The sequence below is a fragment of the Stylophora pistillata genome, chromosome 12 (assembly GCF_964205215.1).
Source record: "Stylophora pistillata chromosome 12, jaStyPist1.2, whole genome shotgun sequence".
NCBI classification, from domain to species: domain Eukaryota; kingdom Metazoa; phylum Cnidaria; class Anthozoa; order Scleractinia; family Pocilloporidae; genus Stylophora; species Stylophora pistillata.
In genome coordinates this window covers 14,210,001-14,234,000 of record NC_142530.1, presented here as the reverse complement: position 1 = coordinate 14,234,000, position 24,000 = coordinate 14,210,001, and the positions used below count along the sequence as shown (strand labels likewise).

Below are 24,000 nucleotides of genomic sequence, written 5' to 3'. Positions count from 1 at the left end.
GTTGTCCACTTTCCGACAGCTTAAGGAATCATTATCGATCAAATAATTTGTATTTAGTTCATCAAAATATCACGTACATTACAAACATTCTAACTCATTTCACTCTTAAGTTGCTATTCGCTTTTCCTACTGAGGTAGGAGTTCAAACCTTCTCACCCCTTTATTTTATTGGATATTTATTGTCAGAATGCGACCTTAGACGGAACCTGCCTGCCCCACTCTTACAGTCCAGAGGCTTTGTGTCTTTGTTTCAACGACCATAGTTTGGTACGGAGTAGAACATCACGCAATATTGTTATCAAGGTCATCCGGCAAGGTACGACCTGCTTTGAGGCAGGACATTCAATTGGGACATCGGCCTGACTGATCTCAAAAGGTGCCTCGGCCACCACAAAAACCACAGTGGTGACTTGTAAGAACAAATGGGCACTTACAGCACGTCTCATACGTATGATGTCAAGACAGGACTTAAGTCAAATTCAAACATCGGAATCGTTAGTGCGACCCCCTTTCTCGACTTCTAAAAAAGCTTAACATTGAAATAATCAAGCAGAGTGAAGCTACTTCAGAGCGATCTGTAGCTCAAAAGTGAGTTTGCCTATTAATAAACTGAAGAGTTGTAAGGATATCGCTTTATACATTTTGGATACAATGAACTTGGATACAACTTAACGGCCTGCTCCCAGTTGGCTTGTTAGCTCAATTGGTAGAGCGCTGCACTAGTATCGCAGAGGTCAGTGGTTCGAATGCCGTACAGGCCTGATTTTTTTCAGGTCTGATTTTCGCTATTGCTTAAATAGCGCTATCTACTGCGAGGATCGTGCACCATATGTATCTAATACCGCAGTTCAAAATATATGAACTTCATATATTTCATTGTATCTGATTTATCACTTTCACGGGTTTATTACGAATCAACTTAACGGCCTGCTCCCAGTTGGCTTGTTAGCTCAATTGGTAGAGCGCTGCACTAGTATCGCAGAGGTCAGTGTTTCCGTCCCGTACAGGCCTGATTTTTTTTCAGGTCTGATTTTCGCTATTGCTTAAATAGCGCTATCTACTGAGAGGATCGTGCACCATATGTGTTTATACGTTTTGTTCCGAAATCTTAAAGGAGGTGAAATTTCGATGAATTTTCACAACACCAGATTCGAAAAAGGACAACTGAATGTAGTGTGACATTAGTGATGATGTAATGATTTACTAGCTCGAAGCCTGGACGCTTCGAGCTATTTAAGACGATCGCCAACTCAGAAGCAACATTACCTACTGATGAAATAAAGAATTAGACTGAATCCTTGGACGTAAGTCAAGACACAAGTTAAAAAAAGGTAGCATTTCGAGCAACTGAATACGAACTATTTTATCGACCACATATTCGAAAGGGGATAAACGAATGTAATTTGACATAATGTAGTGGTTAATGATTCACTTACTTAAACGCTGTAAGCTTCGAGCTGTTTGAGGCCTGAGGACGATCAGCAACTCGGAAGCAAAGGTGGATAATAATAAAATTAAGAGTAGAGAGGATTTTTTTAGACATTTGTTAAGATATCTCGCAAATGTGGACATTTTGCTGAGCGTAATGCGCATTGTATCGACGACTGTATACAGATGTGAAAAACATTGCTAAAAAGAACAACTGAGTGTTGTATCATTTTGACACCTAGAAGGAGGTGACAGTCTCAAGTACGAACTAAATGCGAATTATTTCATTGAGCACAGGTTGAAGAGGACTATGACCGCTTCGACAACTCGGAAAATCTCATCAAGATGAAGCCGGTTCCATAAACGGGAAGAAGTGCCGACTGATTTGATCGACAAAAGAACGGAAGTTTAAAAAATTACTTGAAAGAAGGCAGTGCGGGCACGATTTAACACAAACATCGTGTTGTGTAACAAAAGCTGCTGCTTAATAGACTCCTGTTATAATATGTTAAATAATTTTGATGGTGTCTGGCTTATAAGTATTCTACGTGGTAGTTGGTGACTCGCGCGGTCATGAAATTAGTTACTGTTTTGGCCAATCAGCAAGCGGTTATTTGACTTGAGATTGGAAAACAATGCTGCTGAGGTCACAACATGACTTCCCGTGAAATTAACTGCGTTCGATTGATAACTTTCGCAAGATCGGACTCTTGTGAACGAGCCTCATTCTAGTATGTCAAAATCAATTTCATTTTGTGGCTTTCTTGAACGCTGAATGTATTCTAACTGTCTCGAAACACAGCTAAATCTCTCAGGAATGCATTTCAGAAAACACAGCGACAAACACCAGGTATCGATCGATTCCCCGCCAAAAATTACCTTATGGCGCGAAATGAGTGGACATCCTATCCGAGATGGAGGCGAAACCTAGATTTAAAAAAATGCAATTTCTTCTAAAAATTAGAAATTTTGAATCGATTGGCATGGAAACTGAATGGAGAATGGCAATTTCGCGATCCGAACGACGTTCAAGCCCGGTAAGTTAATTTCATTGGATTATCATAACATGTAACAGAATAATTATTTACAAATTGTGTAGCAAAGGTTCAAGTTTACTTAACTGCTAGCATTTGATTATGGAAGATGTTAAACGAATTATTCTAATTTTTGATGATTAATTCACCTCGTAAATATAGTAGTAATTAGCTGTGTTTCGGTAACATGATTTGCTTCAATTCGGCTTACATCCTTTGGAAAAATCATGTAACGCAATCGTTGTCGATCCCAAAATAGGGCCGAAAAGTAAGGTGATAAAGTTTCTCGTGCGGCCACAGGTCAAGTCCTTGCTTACTTTCTAGTAAGCGTTACGGTATCGTGGCTATTGTAGTGCCATTATCACATTCGTGACATGAAAGCTCGTAAAATCTTCTCGCTTTGTGAGAACGTGTCGTTTACATAATGAGGTTGAGAAATTTTATCACGGGGTCACGATCATTTGCACGTTAACCGAAGATGACTTGACAGTCATTACAAAAGATAATGTTCATTTGATCGCTTTCTTAATATTCGGCTTTCGGCGTAGATAAAAAGCGCGGCAAAACTGTTGGTGGCATTTTCTGTCAACGATTTCTGTAGAATTTTATGCAATCAGGCGCGTTTCCATCGCTGTCTTAACCACAGTGTATTCAAAACATTTCTATGGTACGTGAAAGACAATGAATGGAACTAATTTTTGCTGTAAAATTACAACTGTGACAAAGCTTTACAAAAGCTTGTACATGTCGAGGGCTAAATAAAAATAGTAAAGCCTCAAAGAGGATATATATTTTACTAAAGATAGCATCCAGTTTGATGTGAAACATTACTGCACTTTAGCAGAATGTCCCATCTATTGTTATCTGTTTTATCTGGTGTTGACTTAAATAAAACAGACAAATCGTAATTTAGCAATGACATGGCATATATTCTTTCATGTCATTGGTTATTTGAGGAACTTAGTTCCTGAAGAGTAAGGTTCATATTACAAACCCAAATCTGATTGGTTGATACAGTAACTTATTTCCCAAAGATCTCATTAAAAATGTATTTGAGATCTGATTGGTTCATTCAGGAACTAAGATTCCTAAAATGTCAAGTACATTTTAAAATGGTGAAGTACATTTTTAAATGGGGATGTGTTCTGCCCATATTTTGCTCTCAATGAATAAAATATAATGATCAGCTTTAATTTACAACTGGGTAAAGGTAAATAAGCCAGAAAAAATAATTGTCTCTTATAAAACAAAACCAAGAAGTTTTGTTTCTAGTATGCTCTCTTGTTTTCCTGAAACAAAATAGGAATATTTTGTTCTCTGACCAATGATGAAAGAATGCAAGATTTGTAGGAAAAGTGACCACAAACCATTCAAAAATGTTTGACAAGAAACATTTCAAAGTATTATTAGTTTGAAGCTGCATGTAGCTGTAATCAAGAAGTTTGATTTTATAATTGCTTTGTTTTCTTATGTTTTTTGCCATGTTTGTTTATGTATGTGTGTTTACATATGTTTGTTTACTCATATTTGGTTACTCATATTTGTTTACTTATGTTATCCCTAGGCTGTTAAACTTGAACTTGGCCTTGAAGACAAAATCACAATTGATTTGGTTGAGAAAAAACTCATGCAGAATGTTCCAAAACAAAAGAAAAAGTGAGTGAATGTTTTCAGCCCCCCCTTAAAATAAATGGTTTGAATCCATGCCAGACTAACAGCTGACAACCCTCGATACATGACTGTTGGGATGCTCAGGTTGTGGAGAGGTTGTTAATTGCTACTACCCAGGGTGCTATCTGGACTTTTTCAATATTAGAGTTGCATTCTTTTTATTCTCACTCGTACCTTATTAAGTTAAGTGTTAGGGAATGCAATGTCCAGAAGAAAAGAAGTACAATTTCTAGAATTAAGATATTGATAATGTTTATCATTATCCAACTGCACTAAACTGGTTACAAATATTGTGTGAATCTTGTTCAAATATCAAATACAGTACTGGCTACAGGAATAGTGTGTGGTTTGGTGTGTAGTACTGCTGATTATTATCCAAGAACACCTAGACGAGTACAAATAATGCTATACATGAGTACAAATATCATGTGGTATTTGTACTCGTCTATTGTAGTACTGGTTAAACAGGTTTTCTCGCATCATGCAAGCGAAGAATTGGATTGTAGTTACGAAAAAAAAAGTGGTGGACAATTTGAATCATATTTCCGACAACGAAGAGTCAGAATGGCTGGCAAATATAGATCCAAGTTCATTAGATGAATCGAACGAAGAAAAACAGCTTGACGACCAGAAAATCTCTTCATTTAATGAAGAAAATAGAAACAGCAGCACAACAACGCACCAACTCCGTTCCGCTTCACATACTTCTGTCACGCACTCCTCACAAATAAACATTTGCGAAATTTGCCCGCACTGAAATAACAGTTTGACATGTTGGATAATACATATATCTTATTAGACCTTTTGTTGTGTAGTATTGCTGAGTATTAATTTTTTACTCGTTATTTGTATTTTGACTCGCCCTACGGGCTCGTCAAAATGCGGCACAACTCGTAAAAATACTCAGCGATACTACACATTAACACGTCGAATAAGATATATGTATTTTACTCTGTCTTTATTTTGACTCGCCTAATGGGCGTGTCAAAATATGGCACAACACGTGTAAATACTCAGCAATACCACACAACAAAATGTCTTGTAAGATATATATTGTATATATTTGTTTCTTTTTTCCTTGACAGATTGCTTGCCACATTTATTTATGACTTGCATAAACTTTATACTGATTTATACTTCACTTACCTGGAAATAAATCCTCTCGGTGAGATTATCTTTAAACATTTTGACTGTCATTGGATATCGCCCAGTTTCAGCTAGATAATTTTTGGTTATGTGATGCCTCTAGACCAATCGTGTGCTGGCAAAAATATTTGATGGATCATAACTTCAGTTATTTAACAGTAGATGTTTTGAAATAAACTTTGAACCAGGAATAATGTGTGGGTGATTAGACCCTCAGTCTCTATAGTTTGTCATCTGCTATTTCCAGCTGAGATGTACAAGGTTATTACTGTAGCTATCCACAAAGTTAAATTCTTCATTTTATTTCACCATGTGTTCTGTTTCAGTGGTTGTGGATGAATCAGTTCATGTTCTTGATCTTGCTGCCAAGTTGGATCAGACTGCAGAGTTTATATGTAAACCTAAATGGGGAGAAATTGACTTCCCACCTCCATTTGGCAGAGAGGCATATCCTGAGGTGAGAATAGTCTGCCAAATATTGACAATAGGTTGCGTTTTGATAATTATATATCAACTATTTGTAAGAAGATAAATGGCCAGTTCAATGTAATGCTAAGATTTTGTAAACTTATCTCTAAAGATACTCTACTAAGATTGTATAAGGCTTTTATTATGCCACATTTCAACTATTGTTTGTCTGTATGGCACTTTTGTGGTACGCGTAGCACTGAGAATATAGATACTTTAAACAAGCGAATTCTTAGAGTTATCTCGCAGGATTATAATTCTCCCTATGACTCTCTACTTAGCAAAGTTAACTCTAAATCTCTGTATAAAAGACGCCCTCAGACTTTCTTAATTATATTGTACAAGAGCTTGTTTTTTAACTGCTATCCAGGCTATCTAAGGAATATGTTTAGTTTCCGGTCTGTATCTTATAATCTACGCGGAAATTATATTTTGTCTCTACCGTCTACAAAAACTACTACTTATGGTCTTCACTCCTTTTCATATATGGCTTCAAAACTATGGAACTCTCTTCGAGTCTCTTTTAGAACGTCTGACTATTCTGATTTCAAGCGCAAGATTCTACAGTATGACTCTTTCTCATAGTTAAATTTTAGAATGTTACAATTTTACATTTTACATTTTAGTAGTATTTAGAATTATACTTGTAACTCGAAGATACTAGCTTATTCTTTAGCTACTCCAAATTCGAGATTAAATAAAGTATATGTATGTATGTATGTAAGGTAAATCTCCATTGGGGGATTGAGTGGAAATCTCTCCCTTCCCTCTCTACCAATCAAGTGGCCTGGCCACTCAGTGTTTCCTGCACTTTAGACTGTCTACTCAGTTACTTGTGGACTTCTCATTATTTTCCTTGTAACATTTTCCTTTGCTTTGATTGTGTCACATTGATTTATTTGGGTTTGGTTTTACACAACTCAATCAAAAAATGCTTTGAAATGCCTAATTGACAAAGGGATGTTAAAGGATTGTATTTTGAAATTGCTCAATCAATAAGATGGCAACACAGTTAGGAACTGAATCGATACAGAAAGGAAAAAAAAGGCCATAACTTGCATGCTTAGCAGTAGTAAACAGTTCTACTTAAAAACATAATTTCCAATTTGATTGAAAAAGTTGCTTTTCTTTTGTTTCCTCTGTGTATAAATTAGTGGTTAAGATGAAAGAAGAAAAATTTTCACCTTTAAGAAATGTGCCAGCATGCTTGGAAGTGTACTTTTATTCTTCGAAATCAGTATCGTACACACCATCCAATAAAAGGGAAATGTAACTATTTCACAAGAAACCTTCACTTGTTTTGTTTATATTTAGGAAGCGCACATCGCCGAGTTAGATGCCAAAAGTGGAGCATCTCTTAAATTAACCATTCTGAACAGTAAAGGTCGCATTTGGACCATGGTGGCTGGAGGCGGAGCCTCTGTGGTGTACAGGTAGGCTGGTGTATGTGTTGTTGAATACCCCAGGGTGGTTACTTTATACGTCCAATATCAAATTTACCTGGCTCATAATGTGATCTGTACCATACGTCAGAATGGGGTTGACACATCAGATGATTGAAGACCGCAGTGACTTTGCTCCTTATTTGAATACATGCCAAATCGCGCTCCTGGGAATGAATGTTCTCTCAGGCACCGAAAATTTGGCGAATATTCGCGCTTTGTTATGGCGGAAAGACGCGAACAAATTCTCGAGAACGAAGACTGCAATTCGTGCATACCGTTCAAATTACTTTTGTATAATACTGGAAGACATGCTCTGGTGAACAAACGCTCCATTCTTGAAATGTTGCCCGAGGAACTGAACAGTTTGCATGCAACGTCAAAAACTTTGACAAGAGCTGAATATAGTACTGCACTGCCTTATTTGTGATTATGCCTCTGCTCTTGTTTGTGTCAATCTAGTGACACTGTTTGTGATTTGGGTGGTGCGTCAGAGTTGGCAAATTACGGCGAATATTCAGGGGCGCCATCAGAATCACAGACCTATGAATATGCTAAGACGATTCTCGAGCTTATGACCGCCGGTACACCAAGGGCTGATGGTAAGATGTCTGAAATTTCCATTCTTTTTTTTTTTTTTTTTTTATGTTATGTCAATATTGTGATACCTGGAATGAGACGGATGGTAAATTTTGAGCCAGAACGTGAAATTTAGAAGGCTGTTTTTGGGACTAAGAAAGAATGTGTGGGTGATTTAAAGTTAAGGTGATCTTTTAATTTCCTTCACAGGCAAGATTCTCATCATTGGTGGAGGTATTGCTAATTTCACAAATGTGTCGGCAACATTTAAGGTAGCTTTAATTCAAGGAACGCGTCATACAACAAAATTAGATGTTAACATGTATACTGTATAATTAAAGACTTGAATTGAAAAAAATATTCCCCCTGCTGAGAGAACAGAGCTAACTGTGAATAAATAGTTGACCGAGTTACTTTATCTGTGTCATTGTTGAAATGTTGTTCGTAATATTGTACACGAAATCGATAAGAAATGCTGGGATAACTTTCGGACCTATCAAAGCAAAGAGGTTAGGTGGTCATTGCCTTGTAGAAAAGTTTTTCTATATTATTGTTTCCTTCACTCCAATCTTACGTATATTTGACAAATCATCGAATTTTCCCCGAATGTGTGATTTCTTGGTTGAGATTTTTTTCATCTGTCTTTTTGTTATTTTGATTTCTGTATTATTTTAATGAACTATTGTAAGAGCTGGATGTACACTTTTCAGTTAGTTCGACAAGAATGTTGACCATATAACTTTTCGAAATATTTAGTCAACTTCTATAAACTCTGTTTTGTTTGTAGGGCATAGTTAAAGCTCTCCAAGAATACCAGAAAAGACTTATAGAGCACAAGGTAGAGATATATGTGCGAAGAGGAGGGCCAAACTATCAAGAGGGTCTCCGTGTTATGAGGGAAGTGGGTAAGTAGAAAATAGCTAGGATTATTCCAAGGGAGGGCGGGTGGGTTGTGAATTTTTATGCATCTTAAATGAAAGGGCTTATTCCGCTGCTCAACCGTTTGTATCAATGGACTGATATGTATGTAGACTATGAGCCAACCCTCCTTTTCTAAGCAATCCGTCTCACGAGACCAAAAGAAATCAGCTAAAAAAAACTGATGTAAGTGCACCGCGCGGAACTCTGGGAGTGAGGCGCACAAACCCCGCTTTCAGAGTTCTGTGCAGTGCGCCAACACCATTCGGTCTTGAGCACCTCGTGATCCCTCTCCCTTCAGATACCACCTTAACCTGCAATGAACCACAGTTATCACATACATACATACTACATACATGCATACATACATACATACTACATACATATGTTAATTGACCACTCCCCATGGGGGCTTTTCAGGGCCAATTCCCGTCCAATTACTACAAAGGTTATTATCAGAAAGAGCTAACGGAACTTAAATTAAAAACCAGCAAGATGCAAAGCTGCTCTGTTTTAGTTTTGCATGTGTTTGGTTAAGAAAATAGTACGAAGTTCCTGGACCAATCAGGAAGGGAATTAGACCAAAGCCATTGCAGTTCCCATTATCCTCCATACTTAATTAAGATATTCCTTTTTTACAGGTTCCAGTTTAGGTTTGCCCATGTACGTGTTTGGAACAGAGACGCACATGACCGCCATTGTAGGCATGGCCTTAAAAAAGAGAGAGATTCCTAAAGAAGTTGGCTTCGACTCAAATGCAGCAGCAAATATGTTCTTCAATGCGCAGAACAAAGTAAGGATTTCCTCTTTTTTGGTAGTGTGTGACGTGGTTCTTAATTTTTTTCTGGAGAACGAAGCTTTATCTACATGACTCAATAACAATTTGGGTCATACAGGAGTTCCTCCGTGTTTACACAGCCTCTTCTAAATACAAGAGGAATGGGAGAATCCCAGATGTAATCGGGAGAGCGCGTAACTTTGAAGACTGTCCTCTCCCCCCTCCCCCTTCCCCCGAGTCGGATACTTTGGCCATTCCCCATTCCACCTCCTGGGGGCCGGTTTTTGCGTTTTTTTCGAAATACATTTTATATATTTTAAAGGCAGTCATCAGTAAGGGTGTCTTGTTGATAATTTGTCTCCTTTTTGGTTGTTGGGTGATTTTTGTAACGAGTTCTTAAAATTCAATCAACACCACGATCGGTTCTCTGTGCGTCATGTTGAATGGACAAAAGAGAAAGACTGGTGACAAATCTGCCTCGATTACCGCTGAACTGTCTTCCGCCTACTTATGTCCTAATATACGCCTACTTCCGAAATTCATAAAATACCTGAGTGTTAAGATGAGGCTATTTCAATTCGGGAGTCATCTTTTCTTTCTTTAGATATTTTTCGAAAATACGCGAGAATCAAACACATTGCAACCGTTTTCACTAAGGATGTTAGTTATTTTATTGATTTCAAAAGTCTTACGCTCAGCATCATCATCCCCAGGGGTCTGTAACTAGTGGAAATCACGCATTGTTAGCGTCAGGTAGTAAGGAAAAAACAGCTGACGAGAAACCTTCACCAGAACAAGAGCGCAGAGTTGCAAACGGAAAGAAAGCTCCTTTGTTTACCAATGAGACCAGGGCGATCATCTGGGGCCTGCAAGCACGAGCTGTACAGGTATACTTACTTACTTATTTTACTGTCTCTTCTCTGCCCTCAATTCGCAGTACATGCGTGTTATTAAAGGGATCGAGGTAACGTTTCAAGCTCCGCGGCGATATTTCATTGAGTTGATGAGTTTGTTTTAAGGTTACAGTGCTGAGATGGATAGAGAAGGGGGTTGCTTATCATCCATCCCCTCAGTAAAGGTTTTTTTTCTCTTCCCACCCTTAAAAAAAAGACCGCGGGGCCTCTCCCCAAAGGTACGCCGGTGGAAACTTTATCCTCAGATTGAACGTTAGAATCTGGGATCGACTCCTGCCTACGTGCAAGGCTCTCGAGCCCTAATAGCAATTACGAAAGGTGTCATCAATATAATTTGAATATATCAACAAAGTTGAAATGGTAAATTGGTCACCGTTACGATTATAAAAGCTGACGTTTCGAGCGTTAGCCCTTCGTCGGAGCGAATAGGGGAATTGTGGGTTGTGTGTGCTTTTAAAGGCAGAAAGAGGAGCTACGTGATTGGTGGGAACATGGCAACGAAAAAAACACGAATAAATTGGTGGAATGATTTTCGCTATTGTTAGCTCAATTGGTAGAGCGCTGCACTAGTATCGCAGAGGTCAGTGGTTCGAATCTCGTACAGGCCTTATTTTTTTCAGGTCTGATTTTCGCTATTGCATAAATAGCGCTCTCTACTGCGAGGATTGTGCATCATACGCAAACTACCGTAAAGCAGATAATTTGCAGTTTTTTGATGCGTAATAACTGTCGAGATCCTCCTAACTGCGCTTGGTTAGCTCATGTTGTAGAACGCCGGACTGCCGCGCGGGAGGTCAAAGGTTCAAGCCCCAGACCGGACCTACATTCGAGGTCTTAAAAAAACTAAGGCGAATGTGATACCTTCGCTATGACATCTGTGAATGGTTAGGCGTTTTAGACTTCTTGTATAAGGACAATAAACCGTAGGGTCCGTCTCCTGCATCTTCTCTATACTGGTTAGCAAGGGGCGTTAAAGAACCCTCGCACTTCTTGGAAAGAGCAGGGAACGTAATTCCGGGTGTTGCGATATGGCCTTTTTACTGTTTATATAGCCTGGGCTCCCATTTAAACCAGCTTAAAAGCTGAACTGGGTCAGTCTGTCTGGGATCGTAAATCGCAAATAAAGAAAGAAATATATATATATATTTCTTTATTTGCGATATATATATATATTTCTTTATTTGCGATTTACGATCCCAGACAGACTGACCCAGGTCAGCTTTTAAGCTGGTTTAAATGGGAGCCCAGGCTCCTCATCACCTTAGTTGTGATTTGAGCACTCTCGTATGGCAACATGCCTGCACTTGGTCCCACAAGTGTAGCGCCCAGGCAATGGTTTATTCCAGAGCTTGGCCCAGTGTATGCACGGCACTGATGAGACCCACATAGGTCGAAACAGTGTGCACCCTGTCTGCAGTTATATTTAACAATTATTCCACGAGCGCGCGTTGGATATGAGATGATAGATAGCCAACGAGGCGCGTAGCGCCTCGTTGGCTATAATCATCTCATATCTAACAAGCGCGAGTGGAATAATTGTTTTATTAAAAACGCCCTCAAGAAATTATTATTTTGTAAGAAGAAACTGGATTTGTTAGCTCCCTTTTGATTTTAAGCTGACGCGTACGCTTACCATATTTGTGGATTATGGTATATTGGCTGATATACCATAATGGCTAAGCCAATAAAAAGTCTTGAATTGCATTATCCAATGATCCAGTTTTTAATAAATATATATATATCTCACTAATCACGGGAATTTGAAGAATCATGGAGATTTAATGGATGATGAAGTTTAGATTAAACACCTTTTGTTCTATTTTTAGGGCATGCTTGATTTTGATTATGTTTGTGAGAGAAAGAGACCATCTGTAGCTGCTATGGTGTACCCTTTCAGGTCAGGCATTGCTATTAAATGAATATTTTGACTTACGACATTTGGTCCAGTTTTGAATGAACATCTAATCATCATTTGTTCTTCTTTTGTTATATTTTAAAGTCATTGCAGATAATTCAAAGCTTTTCGTTACTTTTATTACAGCGGAAATCACCGACAGAAGTTCTACTACGGACACAAAGAAATTATGATCCCAGGTTGGTTGGTGTAATTTAGGGTTCTGCGATTTTCTTTTACTGCGGCGACCATTGGAGTGTTTTTTGGTTGATGCGCGGAAGTCCGGATAAAAGTGTCGATTTTCGAAATATGAATTGAATTACTGAGTTTTGTGTTACTACTGCCTGGCTAGCTTAGGTTGTGTAGCGCCGGACCGCTGTCCGGAAGGTCTCTAGCATCGCAATGCCTCGAACCCAGGAATATGAATCCAAGAAAATAATTGTAAACAAGGGGTAACCTGCTTTTGACTTACATCCGTTAAGAGGGAGTGTAATGTTACGAGAGATTTTTTATTTTCCTTATTTTCCTCTTTTCGTTTTATTTTTAGTTTATAAAGACATGTCTGAGGCCATGAACAAACATTCTGATGCTGATGTGATGGTTAACTTCGCGTCGCTCAGATCCGCTTACGATGCCACTCTAGAAGCCCTGGAGTTTCCACAAGTAAGCTTATAGCTTTGGTTTTTCCGTGGGTGCTCAATTTTCAACCAATCTTTTGCGTTGGCGAAGGTTTTTTCGCATGAGTCGGAACCACGCAGGACATACGTAACGCCGGAACTGAGAACACGGCGTTATGCGTGGCAAATTTCTTTTATTTCTTTTTGAGCAAGAGCGTCTGATAGGTCTGTGGAGAGTGATTGGTTCTTCCCATCTCAAATTCGCGAAAACCGAATTTAACCTCTTTAAATTGTCGTTGACAGATTCGCACGATTGCTATCATCGCTGAGGGAATCCCTGAAGCAAAAACCAGGCAACTGAATCAGAAAGCTAAGGATCTTGGAGTGACTATTATTGGCCCGGCAACTGTAAGTGTGACGTACAAAGATGCTTCTTTGTTCAAGTAAAACCTTCCGGAAGACAATTTTTCGAAGCATCAAATAGTTTAGTTGAGAAAAGGTAGGATGGACATCGTATGGACTCTGGTTTGGAAGGTTCTGAGCATAGGAAGCAGCACTCTCATCCGACCTGTGAGCGTTTGAATAATTGCCTGCATCAGTTATGTATCAGCATCCCTGGTTAGTCCTGGTTGTAGAGCGCAGGACTGCCCTGTAGAAGGTCGAGAGTTCACATCCCAGACCTGATCAACACTCGGGGTTTTTAAAACTGAGGAGAATATGCTGCCTTCGCAATGATATCTGAAAATGGTTACACACTCTAGTATTCTCGGAAAAGGAAGACAAACCGTAGGCCCCGCCTGCTCTTTTCTGTACTGGTTAGCAGGGGACATGCACTTCTTGTAAAGAGTAAGGAACTTAGTCTCCGGTGTTTTGGTTTGTCCTTGATTGTGAAATGGAGGGGGGGGGGTGGGGCATCTGCAAAAATGCCCTTAAAAACTGTAAACTGCTCAATGCAGCCTGACCATAGTCCCCCGAAAAGTGTTGTAAATCGCCATAAGCTCATAGATGCGGTGATGTAGAAATCCTTTATCGTCATCATCGCATCAAGAAGGAAATAAAAATACCTCTAGTTGCTTCATGTTACTTTAACAGGGATAAGCTTTGACAACTCTTTGAGTCAGTCACGTGGGTTGAATAAACCCTTTTTTTATGTAACCGCGTCTGTCTTGATTGTCCCAGGTTGGCGGCATTAAACCTGGTTGTTTTAAGATCGGCAACACCGGTGGTATGTTGGACAACATTTTGGCGTCAAAGCTGTACAGGCCGGGAAGGTAAGGCGAACGGAAAAGTGATTTGGTCACGCTGCTGGTGTCTCACAACAAGGCGATAAAAATTTGAAACCATTTTGTAATGTTGTGTCGAAAATGACTACTTTTAGTTGGGGTGACTAGCTTTTTATTAAGTTAGACCCTCATAACTTCAGATACGAAAAAATGTTTTCTCAAGCCGGTTCAAAGTTCGCCAAAACGGTGGTAACGTATCCCATTCTAAGATCTAAGTAAATCGATACGAAAGCAAACATGCCATTTTTATTTCAATGCGAAAGTTTTCTGGCAAATAAAAATGTTGCCCGTGAAGTAGTTGCACGCACGAAAACCTATTTGGAAACTAACCAATGACAATGATTGTTTTAAACTAATCAATAAAAATGCATGTTCTTTACCTAAACAATCAGAAAACTTAGTTGAAGTCGATCAGTAAGAATGCTTAACTATTCTAACCAGTGAGAATACTTGTTTCAATCTAGCGTACGAGAATTCATGTTTTAACCGATCAAGGAGCATACTTGTTTAATCTTACTAACCCTTTGACCCGTAGGGGTGACTACAATCTAATTTCTCCTTACCATATCACCTCTGAATCTTACATTAACGTCACGAGAATACAGGAAATGGTCACCTACTGAAGAAGCTCGAGGTTATTAAACAAATGTTCCTTGTCAACATCTTGGAAATGTATAGAGAACCGTATGGAGAATATGCATACTGATGTTAGTTTGTTAAGGGTTATTGAGAATACCTGCTTTAATCTGATTCATTAAAAAAAATGCTCGTTTTAATCCACAGTGTTGCCTACGTGTCTCGATCAGGCGGAATGTCCAACGAACTCAACAACATCATCTCGCGAACCACTGATGGCGTCTATGAGGGCGTGGCCATCGGAGGAGACAGGTATCCGGGTACGACATTTATGGATCATGTGATGAGATATCAAGAAAACCCGGATGTGAAGATGCTCGTTGTCCTTGGAGAGGTGCGTGTTTGTTCATTATTTGAAAGTAGTCAAGCTACGGAATTATGAATAATTTTTTTTTAGCTGTATTAGACTACTTTCAACTCGAAGGAGTTTACCAAAAAACATAGTTAAAAAAAATACTGTGAGGGAACAATAATGACTAAAATTGCAGAAGACTAACAAGGATTGTAAATGACTAACCCGCTAGGTTAGCTCAGGTTGTAGGGCGCCCGACTGCGAAGGTCGAAGGTTCAGGCCTAGGCCCAGGCCCTTTACTATGACGTCTAAATAATTAGACGTTCTAGTCTAGTCGGATAAAGACGTTAACCGGTGGCCCTTTCTCTTGCATCCTCTGTGTACTAGAATACAGGGGATGCTAAAGAATCCACACCCACAAAATTCTCTCAAAGAGTAAGGAACATAATTCCTGGTGTTGTGATCTGACCTTATTTCCACCAGCAAAAGTTGTCTTTCAAAAATTGTAAACATCTCATGCAGTCTTGCTGAAGTGTTTTAAAGCACATGAGAGCATATTGACATGGAAATGTGCCATGTAAATGAATCATTAACAGATGCATCATTATCAGTATCTATAAGTTTGGTTAGATGGGAAAATACGAGAGAAAGTGGGAATAAAGCAAGAATGACTAAGGATGCCGGGAGAAGATTAAAACAAATTAAAAGATTTGTATTTTGAATATGCTTAGGCCTTAATGTCGTTTTCAACTGCCTTTTAATCCTCTTGTAAATACTAGGTCGGTGGAACCGAGGAATACGAGATCTGTGAGGCCATTAAGAACGGCACGGTTACCAAGCCTATTGTGGTTTGGTGCATCGGGACTTGCGCTGGAATGTTCACGTCAGAGGTGAGTGAACTGGGCACCAATACTTTCCTGAATTAGCAGAAGATTTTAGAAACAATACTCGCTAGTGTTTGACTACTAATAACTTGCCCTTTTATTTCATGTTTAGGTGCAGTTTGGCCATGCTGGAGCCAGCGCTCATGGAGACAATGAAACAGCGGTCGCTAAAAACAAAGTAAAATTTTAATGAAATTTACTGACCAGCTCTAACAGAAATATAAAGTAATGTAACTTTGAAATGTCTTAAAAAGGAATAGTATACTTCAGAAGCCGTCTGATTTTATCTTCGTCGTTTAAAATTTACAGAGGAAATACAAGTATATTGACCAGTAGTGTGTCGTTGTCGAACAAACTGCCATGGGATCTGAAAATAACTAGCGAGTAATCAGAAAAGAATTCAAAGTGCTAAGCAGCCCAACGATGAGATTTCTTACTAACTTTGCAAAGATCCGAGTTGAATAAGAACAAAACGCGGAAGCTTTTTTATTTTTAGCCTTTTTATTTCGTTTTTTAATCTTGTCATGCGCATTTGAACATTTTATGGAATTTGTGCATTATAAACGTCCTATTATAATTATTATTATTATTATTATTATTATTATTATTATTATTATTATTATTATTATTATTGAGGGAATCCTTGTTGTTTCGTACCCGCGGATGTATCCACTCAGTCGATCCGTACCCAAATTTAGACGTTGTCTTTTCACACTTGAAATAGTTTTTCAATGTCTCTTTTCACTTCAACTCATTCACAGGCTTTGAAAGATGCTGGAGCTTATGTGCCGGACAGTTTTGATTCTCTGTTTGAAATGATCAAGTAGGTTACCTTGCAGTCTTCTCCATTCCCTTTTTTTCCTCTGTTTCTTTCTTTAGTTCATTCTTACTTTTTGTTTTTTTGTTTGTTTGTTTTTTGTTCATCTTTTCGACATTGTTGCATGCTAATTTAAAAACCATAGATTTAAAACATATTACAACGCTTTCGGACAGTGAAAATGATAGTTTTTAAGCATTTTCCAGATTGATGAGTGAAATAGATAAAATAGCTTCCAACGAAACATTATGGAAAACGAATTGATTATTTTAACTTAGAACCTTATATAAGCGGATTTAAGCCTCAGAAAATCGGGAGGTGTTCACCGATAGAAAATGATATAACATCTACGAAACAGATGAGTAATTGAAAGCTATGGGCTCTTTTCACTGATTTTGTCATTATGTTGATTTCTGATCTTGATGAACTGTGCCCATCTTCACAGCCAATCAGATGCGACTACCAAATCAGTTGTCATATTACTCTTCAAATTTCAATCACGACGAGAATTTTTATCAATGTTTAGCCGTCACCGCAGACGAAGTAAATTTTCCTAACTTTGCAGTTTTGCTTCTATTTCTGCAGGGAAGTTTATGAAGTGCTGGTAAGGGATGGGACAATCGTTCCTAAACCCGAGAAAGTTCCTCCAACAGTTCCTATGGATTACTCTTGGGCACAGGTCAGTAAAATAATGACATGTAGTGGGGGATCCAGAGAAACGGGTCGTGGGGTCGGAGGGGTAAGGGGAGGGGGGGTCCGGACCCCCTTCAATGAGACCCATGGTATTTTTCACTCTTCGTCTGACCCCAACATTTTTGCAACGACGAGATCACATATGACTCAGTTTGAAGTACTCAAAATTTTCTTGTCATGAATTATTTCTCAGCTTTTTCGGGCTATGAAATTCTTCTCCCCCTCCTGATCAAAATCCTTGGATCCACCGATGGCATGGTATAGGATCTGGCCAGGCGAGTCACCTACCGGAGTCTGCGACAATTTTCCATTTGCTCTGGACTCGACCATCCAATTTTAGGAAAGATCGGCTTATTGGGAAAATCGCTGAGTTTCCATTTCCTGCTTTGATTTTTGTAATGTTATGGCCGGAATTGACCGCAAGTCTGATCATTCTACAAAGGACAGACTCAGATTGGGCGTAGGGAGAAAGAAAAGAAAGAGAAATTATCCATTTCGTTAAGACTTCACTCCTCATAACCTTTTTTTTTTTTTGAAAATGCATTGATGTTGTGAGGAAAAATTCATGCTTAGCCACTCCTGGGAGTGAAGGGCTCAAAGAAATGCGATTAGGACGCGTACGGCTGCAGGTAGTTTTACATGTTTCACAAGCCATACTCTGACGGCGAACTCAAACCATTGCTGCACCCTAACATCTGAAAGATGTCTGTATGGAGGATTTTATTTTTATATGTTCGTCTTTTTGTGCTTTTCTTTATTTATAGGAGCTCGGTTTAATCCGCAAACCATCCTCATTCATGTCAAGTATCTGCGATGAGAGAGGAGCAGAACTCTTGTACGCTGGCATGCCGATCACAGAAGTCTTTAAGGTATGAACGCTTATTTTCAGTGCATAGAATTCTTCATCTAGCGAAGCAAAAATCTTTTTTCAGTCTATAGTTATTTTCAAATCCCTCGTTACGCTTCGGATTCCTTAAGAATGAAAAAATAGTATTATAAGCTTTGGCAAATGGCATTAGGTCTTGAAACGGTTTGTTTAGCCGTCGAATTCATAACGACCTATGTGTAGAATGTAGGTACTTAGTCTAAAAGACACGACACATCACTAACAAGTTTTCTGAGAGTCTCGCTCTGGGAACGAGACAGCCACTCTACTTATTTGACATGTTAATAATTGCCTTCCTTTTAATTTTCGCAGGAAGGCATCGGTGTTGGAGGAGTTCTGGGTCTGTTATGGTTCCAAAGAAAGTATGTGTACCAGTGGTTTTTGCTGAATATGAACAGTTAAGGACCGACCTTGCTTAATAAAAGATCTAATTAATCTGCTTTTCTGTCTTTTAGGTTACCTCCTTACGCAAATGAATTTATTGAAATGTGCCTTATGATAACCGCTGACCATGGACCAGGTAGGTGTTACGTAGGAGTTGTTACGTAAGAATTACAATCGTCCAGAAAGTATCACATTTTGCTGCACATCGCAAACCTGGAAAAGTTTGGATTAATAACGAAATTTTAGATAGAATGACTACACATGTGCAGCCGGTGTTTTTGTCCCGTTAAGGCGCAACTGTACGTCAGTAGTTTTTTCAATAAATTCGACACACTATTTGTGGAAATCAGCGAATATCAATGCTACTGATTTTATCAATGCTACTGATTTTATTGTCACACAACTTACTCTTTTTTTTGTCACGAACAGCCGTTTCAGGTGCACATAACACTATCGTGACAGCCAGAGCTGGCAAGGACCTCATTTCATCATTAGTGTCTGGTCTTCTTACAATTGTAAGTAGAAAGAAAATCCAAGCCGTAACCTAAGTCTACCACAAATCAGATATGGGCCACGAATCACGATGTCGCGAATCTTTGGCGACCAAGATTTGGACTATTCGTACAACTCAAACACAAAGTGCGCATGCGTGAGTCGCAGCGGTTTGGATGTACTTTCATTTTTTGCTTACGCTTTCTCCAATGCTCTGCTTACGGCAAATGTGTTAATCAAGCTTGAATTGGGAGACGAGCGAGAAATTTGCGAGAAAATTAGTAAAACTGACAAACCTGCTGGGCTAATTCGAGGTGTCTTTCTCGATGTGGTCAGCTTCTTGGTAGTATTCGGCTAAATTATCAAATCATAACGAAAAATGGCTCTTCTGCCGTCCGGGCCAACTTGCAGATTTTTCAATTTGCCTTTATGCCGTTCATTTTACCTCTGTCAAAGTCTTTTTAATTGCTTTTTTTTTTTTTTTTTTTTTTTTTATCAGGATCGTTGTTTTCATAAAAGCGATTTTTGAAAATATAAATTTTTTTTTTCTTTCAGGGTGACAGATTCGGCGGAGCTTTAGACGCAGCAGCTCGACTTTTCTCTCATGGTCTTGACAGTGGAATGGAGCCCATGGAATTCGTGAATGATATGCGAAAGAAAGGGCAACTTATCATGGGAATTGGACACAGAGTCAAATCTGTAAGAAACTTGTGACACTAGTTTGTGTAGTTAAAAGTTATCTTTTGGGTAAACTGTCCGCTTCATTAATTTTTTCAAAACAGCTAGACTACTTGATGCACGATTTTTTTTTTCTAGCTGAATAATCCTGACATGCGAGTTGTGATTCTAAAAGACTTTGTGAACGAACATTTTCCCACCCACCCAGTGATGGACTACGCTGTTGCAGTCGAAAAGATCACCACTTCAAAGGTAAGCAACACCCCCCCTGTCTCCCCCTCCCACTCCCTTAGTCGTACCTCTCACCGAGTTCTTTCTTTGGTGTCCAGCACATTTTTCTTCCTTGTCTTGTCTCGAGGTCCTCGTAGGTAACATTTTCTGCACCACGTGGTCGAATTCCGAGGGAAACATCTTCTCTCCCCCCCCCCCCCCCCCGCAACACACAATTTTTGGCTTTCTTTTTCTTTTTCTCCAAGTGATTAGTCCACAAAACTCGTGTTACTTTCTTAAGTAATCAACTTCAAACTAACATCAATCGTGACCTGATCACTGGCGTTTCTCGCGCCCCATATTCAGTTAACTTGTTTTATAACTTTGAAGTCTGATTGGCCTCTTTTTGAAGTTGTACTTTGTTCTGATTGGCGGCTGTGATTACTTTGGTTTTCGTTTTACGTCATTCAGTCGATTTGTTAATAACTGTTTACACAGTTATTGGCAACGAAAGTAAAGTGAAACGATGAGATGATCTCATTTGCAGTTTTTGAGCAATAAATATACGTTTTGGGCACAGACCTTTGCGAATAAATTCTATTCAGCCTCGTTAGTAAAGTTATTAACATTGAATTTTTCTTCTAATCATGACAGAAGCCAAATCTTATCCTCAATGTAGACGGCTGTATCGGCGCTGCCTTTGTAGACCTGCTTCGTCATTGTGGAGCGTTCACCAGGTATACATTTCATTATCCAAAAGGAACGCCAATAGCGCTGCGCGCCAGGTCTAAAAATAGATATGTCATCTTTGGACCCCCCGCTGGTTTAGGACAAACACTCGGAGTCTTTACAAGGACTTGTATGTGAAACGTGTCAGAAGCAAGACTATTTTCGCTCAAAAAATGCTCTAACTTTCTAAAATGGTTGCAACTAAGCATTGCTGTTGGGTTGCATGTAAAAATAACTCAAGATATCCAGAAAGATTGCCAGATTCGCTTAATCCGCCTAAAGAAATGCTTAAAAACGGTCGGAAAGCCTTCATACCGTTCCCAAAGCCGAAGCATGCATGACTTGAAACTTTGTCAACGCCGGTTAAATGCGTGTTCTTGAAAGAATTTCTCAGTTGATAGTGTTAACTACAATACTTATATTTGTGCTGTACACTGAAATCCTCGACAAAAGCCTTTTCAAACCGCTTGTTTTGAAACGTTACATAGACGATGATCTTCTCGCTATGGAGTACAAACAAAGCAACCATAGAACGTTTCATTGAAAAAGCAAACAATCGTCATCCAACAATGAAATTTACGGCTGAGATTTCCGATAAGGAAACAACATTCTTGGACACCTACATCTATAATTATAGAGGCGAACGATTCGAAAAGGACGTAATCCTTGATGTGCGTACTCATTTTAAACAAACTGAGACATTTCAGTATACACACTAGAGTTCCTGTCACCCACAAGGAGTTAAGAAAGGCTTAATAAAAGGAGAGGCCCTTAGACTTCTCAGAACAAACTCCTCTCAAACAATATTCGAAGAGAAAATTGCAAATTTCAAAGCGCATTTGCCAAAGAGAGGCTACCCAGAGGCCCTCATTAACACAACCCTTTCAGAGGTGAATTTCAAAAACAGAAAACTAGCTTTTCAACAGAAACCGAAGACGAACCAACGAATCTTGCCTTTTATTACACAATACCAACCATCAGTGGCAAACCTAAAGCAAATTCTCATGAGACACTGGCATTTAATAGAAACAACCAGTACTGAGCGAACTATACAACAATCCGCCACCCGTGTCTTAAAAATGAGGGCGATCGCTCAAAGACATACTCGTGAGGGCCAAACTTTGAATAGGCTATTCAAAACACGCGCTGGGGAGTCGTGTAGGCTTGTCAAACCCCTTTTTACGTTGAACTGTTAGATCCTTAAGTTTCACGCGATCGACTTTACTTTCCTTTAGTATCTTCGCCTGAAGCCACTTCCCATCATCTATACTTGAATCAACTACATAATGTTTTCCCGACTTGAGGCAGTCACGAACACGTGCGATGAGGTCTGCTCATTTTCCGCTCAATTTCAAGCCTCTACACTTTAACCAACGCTTCAATGGTGTGTTTGTATGGTTCTCTTGATCTTGCTCGAACTTTGAGCCAGGAACACCGTCGTTTTGATTTAAAATACGAGCTTTAGAGGCGTTTGAACTAGAGATGGGCGCATCATCGCCCATATTCATTTATTCGAGAAGCCTGTTTGTTTGTCCTAATCGCTCAAGGGGGTTCAAAATTTCGTGACGTCACAAACGCGCAGCGCCATTGCTATGCTTAAATGAAGTGTTGAGTCTAGCTGCTAGTTTTGTAAGCGAAACAAAAAATAATTTCAATAATGTTTTTAACGTGGGTCGCTTGAGTTTTTTCGATTGGCTGTAGTTTTTGCAGAAATTAAAGCCAAATGTTCACCTTCAGGAGTTATTTTACTTGCCGTTATGATTTATCATTTCTGTTCTTCCTGGTGACTGCAAAAGCAGGAGATTTTCTTTCTCACAGCATTTTTGTAACTTTCAGTTGTTTGCTGAAGAAGTGATAGGTTATTGTGTCATAATTTTCTCTCATATTTTGATCTTGTTTCATTTTAGGGAGGAATCTGATGAATTTGTGGAGATTGGAGCGCTCAATGGATTGTTTGTTTTAGGAAGATCGATTGGATTCATTGGTAAGTAATTTTCTTTCTGTACAATAAAAAAGATTGCGATGCATCAAAATTCATAGGGAAAGGAGTGGGCGAAATGGCAAGAAGGGAATGGATCGATAGACTTGTCTGAGGGCTGTCTGGAAGTTTCGCCCCGTTTCAAGTCCGTCCCCTACTATTTCGCCCCATCTCGACGCGCTTGCCTCATCAAAAATTAATAATTTTTGGATGTGTTTGTAGGTCATTATTTGGATCAGAAACGCCTAAAGATGGGTCTGTATAGACATCCTTGGGACGACATCACGTACATCATGCCTGATCATCTCACAGACCTTCGCCCAGCAAGTTTTGAATAAGTACGTGACAATCACGTTGTGGAAGTGTTTGGAATTACAAATTTTGGTTTTCCTCCTTGAACTCAATCGAGCGGAATAATTAACAGAAGAATTTTTGGAAGAGAGAAATTTGTGTCGTGTGTTGAGGCCGTAATTTAATTCAGGGATAGTTATTGCCCTTTTTTAGGTAATTCCCGTGTTGGTATTTTTGACTGCCAAGCGTTTTCCGTAAACTTATTTTGTACCTGTCACGTTCGTGTGGATTGCGTGCAGGCCAAAGAACGTAAACGCTAGAGGGCTCTTGCTCTCTATAAAACCAGGAATATTTTGGACAATACTATGGAAGCAATGTTGTAATTTTAATTTTCATCTAATTTATTCATTTAGATTTGAAATTCATGCAGAGCGATATGCCTTAAAGAAAGTGTAATTTCAAAATTGTTACGAAGTTTTTGGTCGATCTGGGGAGCAGTCCATAGTCGAGCCGCTAAGAGAGTGTTAATATGACTCTGGGAGGGGCCTAAAACATATTTAAGCCTAAAAATATAAACTTAAGTACTATAATTATCACTTTGGAGGTCACTGGGAAAGTGAAAACTGAAACAGCAAATAAAGGAAAACCGAACATTCACGCAAGCGTGCGAGAATGTTAGAGACATTTTTAACCCACAAAATCTCCATTTTAGCTCACAAAATGCGCCACATTGCCCCACAAATTGATAAAAATGTCTTTTTTCAAGGAAGAGTGCACATGAACTCTCGCTTTATCTGGCTAAAAATAAGAACACGTAGAAGTATGCGTCCTGTGGGTTGAAACGAATTTAAGTTGTCT

The 24,000-nt window shown here is 39.1% G+C and overlaps 1 protein-coding gene across 1 annotated transcript in view; it reads left to right on the top strand.

Annotated features, from left to right (window-relative positions):
- Nucleotides 1-23,842, top strand: part of LOC111328982 (ATP-citrate synthase) — a 33,946-nt gene extending 10,104 nt beyond the window's left edge. Inside the window, exons 5-32 of the mRNA XM_088741286.1 lie at nt 4,027-4,118; nt 5,219-5,298; nt 5,606-5,736; nt 7,062-7,180; nt 7,652-7,791; nt 7,979-8,040; nt 8,556-8,673; nt 9,328-9,479; nt 10,178-10,351; nt 12,205-12,275; nt 12,420-12,472; nt 12,820-12,935; nt 13,193-13,297; nt 14,069-14,160; nt 14,956-15,142; nt 15,880-15,990; nt 16,097-16,162; nt 16,746-16,807; nt 17,387-17,480; nt 18,259-18,363; nt 18,693-18,742; nt 18,836-18,900; nt 19,194-19,279; nt 19,812-19,955; nt 20,073-20,186; nt 20,799-20,881; nt 22,781-22,857; nt 23,074-23,842. Coding sequence (XP_088597412.1) covers nt 4,027-4,118; nt 5,219-5,298; nt 5,606-5,736; nt 7,062-7,180; nt 7,652-7,791; nt 7,979-8,040; nt 8,556-8,673; nt 9,328-9,479; nt 10,178-10,351; nt 12,205-12,275; nt 12,420-12,472; nt 12,820-12,935; nt 13,193-13,297; nt 14,069-14,160; nt 14,956-15,142; nt 15,880-15,990; nt 16,097-16,162; nt 16,746-16,807; nt 17,387-17,480; nt 18,259-18,363; nt 18,693-18,742; nt 18,836-18,900; nt 19,194-19,279; nt 19,812-19,955; nt 20,073-20,186; nt 20,799-20,881; nt 22,781-22,857; nt 23,074-23,189 — 2,865 coding nt within the window. The 3' untranslated portion in view covers nt 23,190-23,842. The remainder of the gene's footprint in view (nt 1-4,026; nt 4,119-5,218; nt 5,299-5,605; nt 5,737-7,061; nt 7,181-7,651; nt 7,792-7,978; nt 8,041-8,555; nt 8,674-9,327; nt 9,480-10,177; nt 10,352-12,204; nt 12,276-12,419; nt 12,473-12,819; nt 12,936-13,192; nt 13,298-14,068; nt 14,161-14,955; nt 15,143-15,879; nt 15,991-16,096; nt 16,163-16,745; nt 16,808-17,386; nt 17,481-18,258; nt 18,364-18,692; nt 18,743-18,835; nt 18,901-19,193; nt 19,280-19,811; nt 19,956-20,072; nt 20,187-20,798; nt 20,882-22,780; nt 22,858-23,073) is intronic.
- Nucleotides 23,843-24,000: the final 158 nt, after the last annotated feature.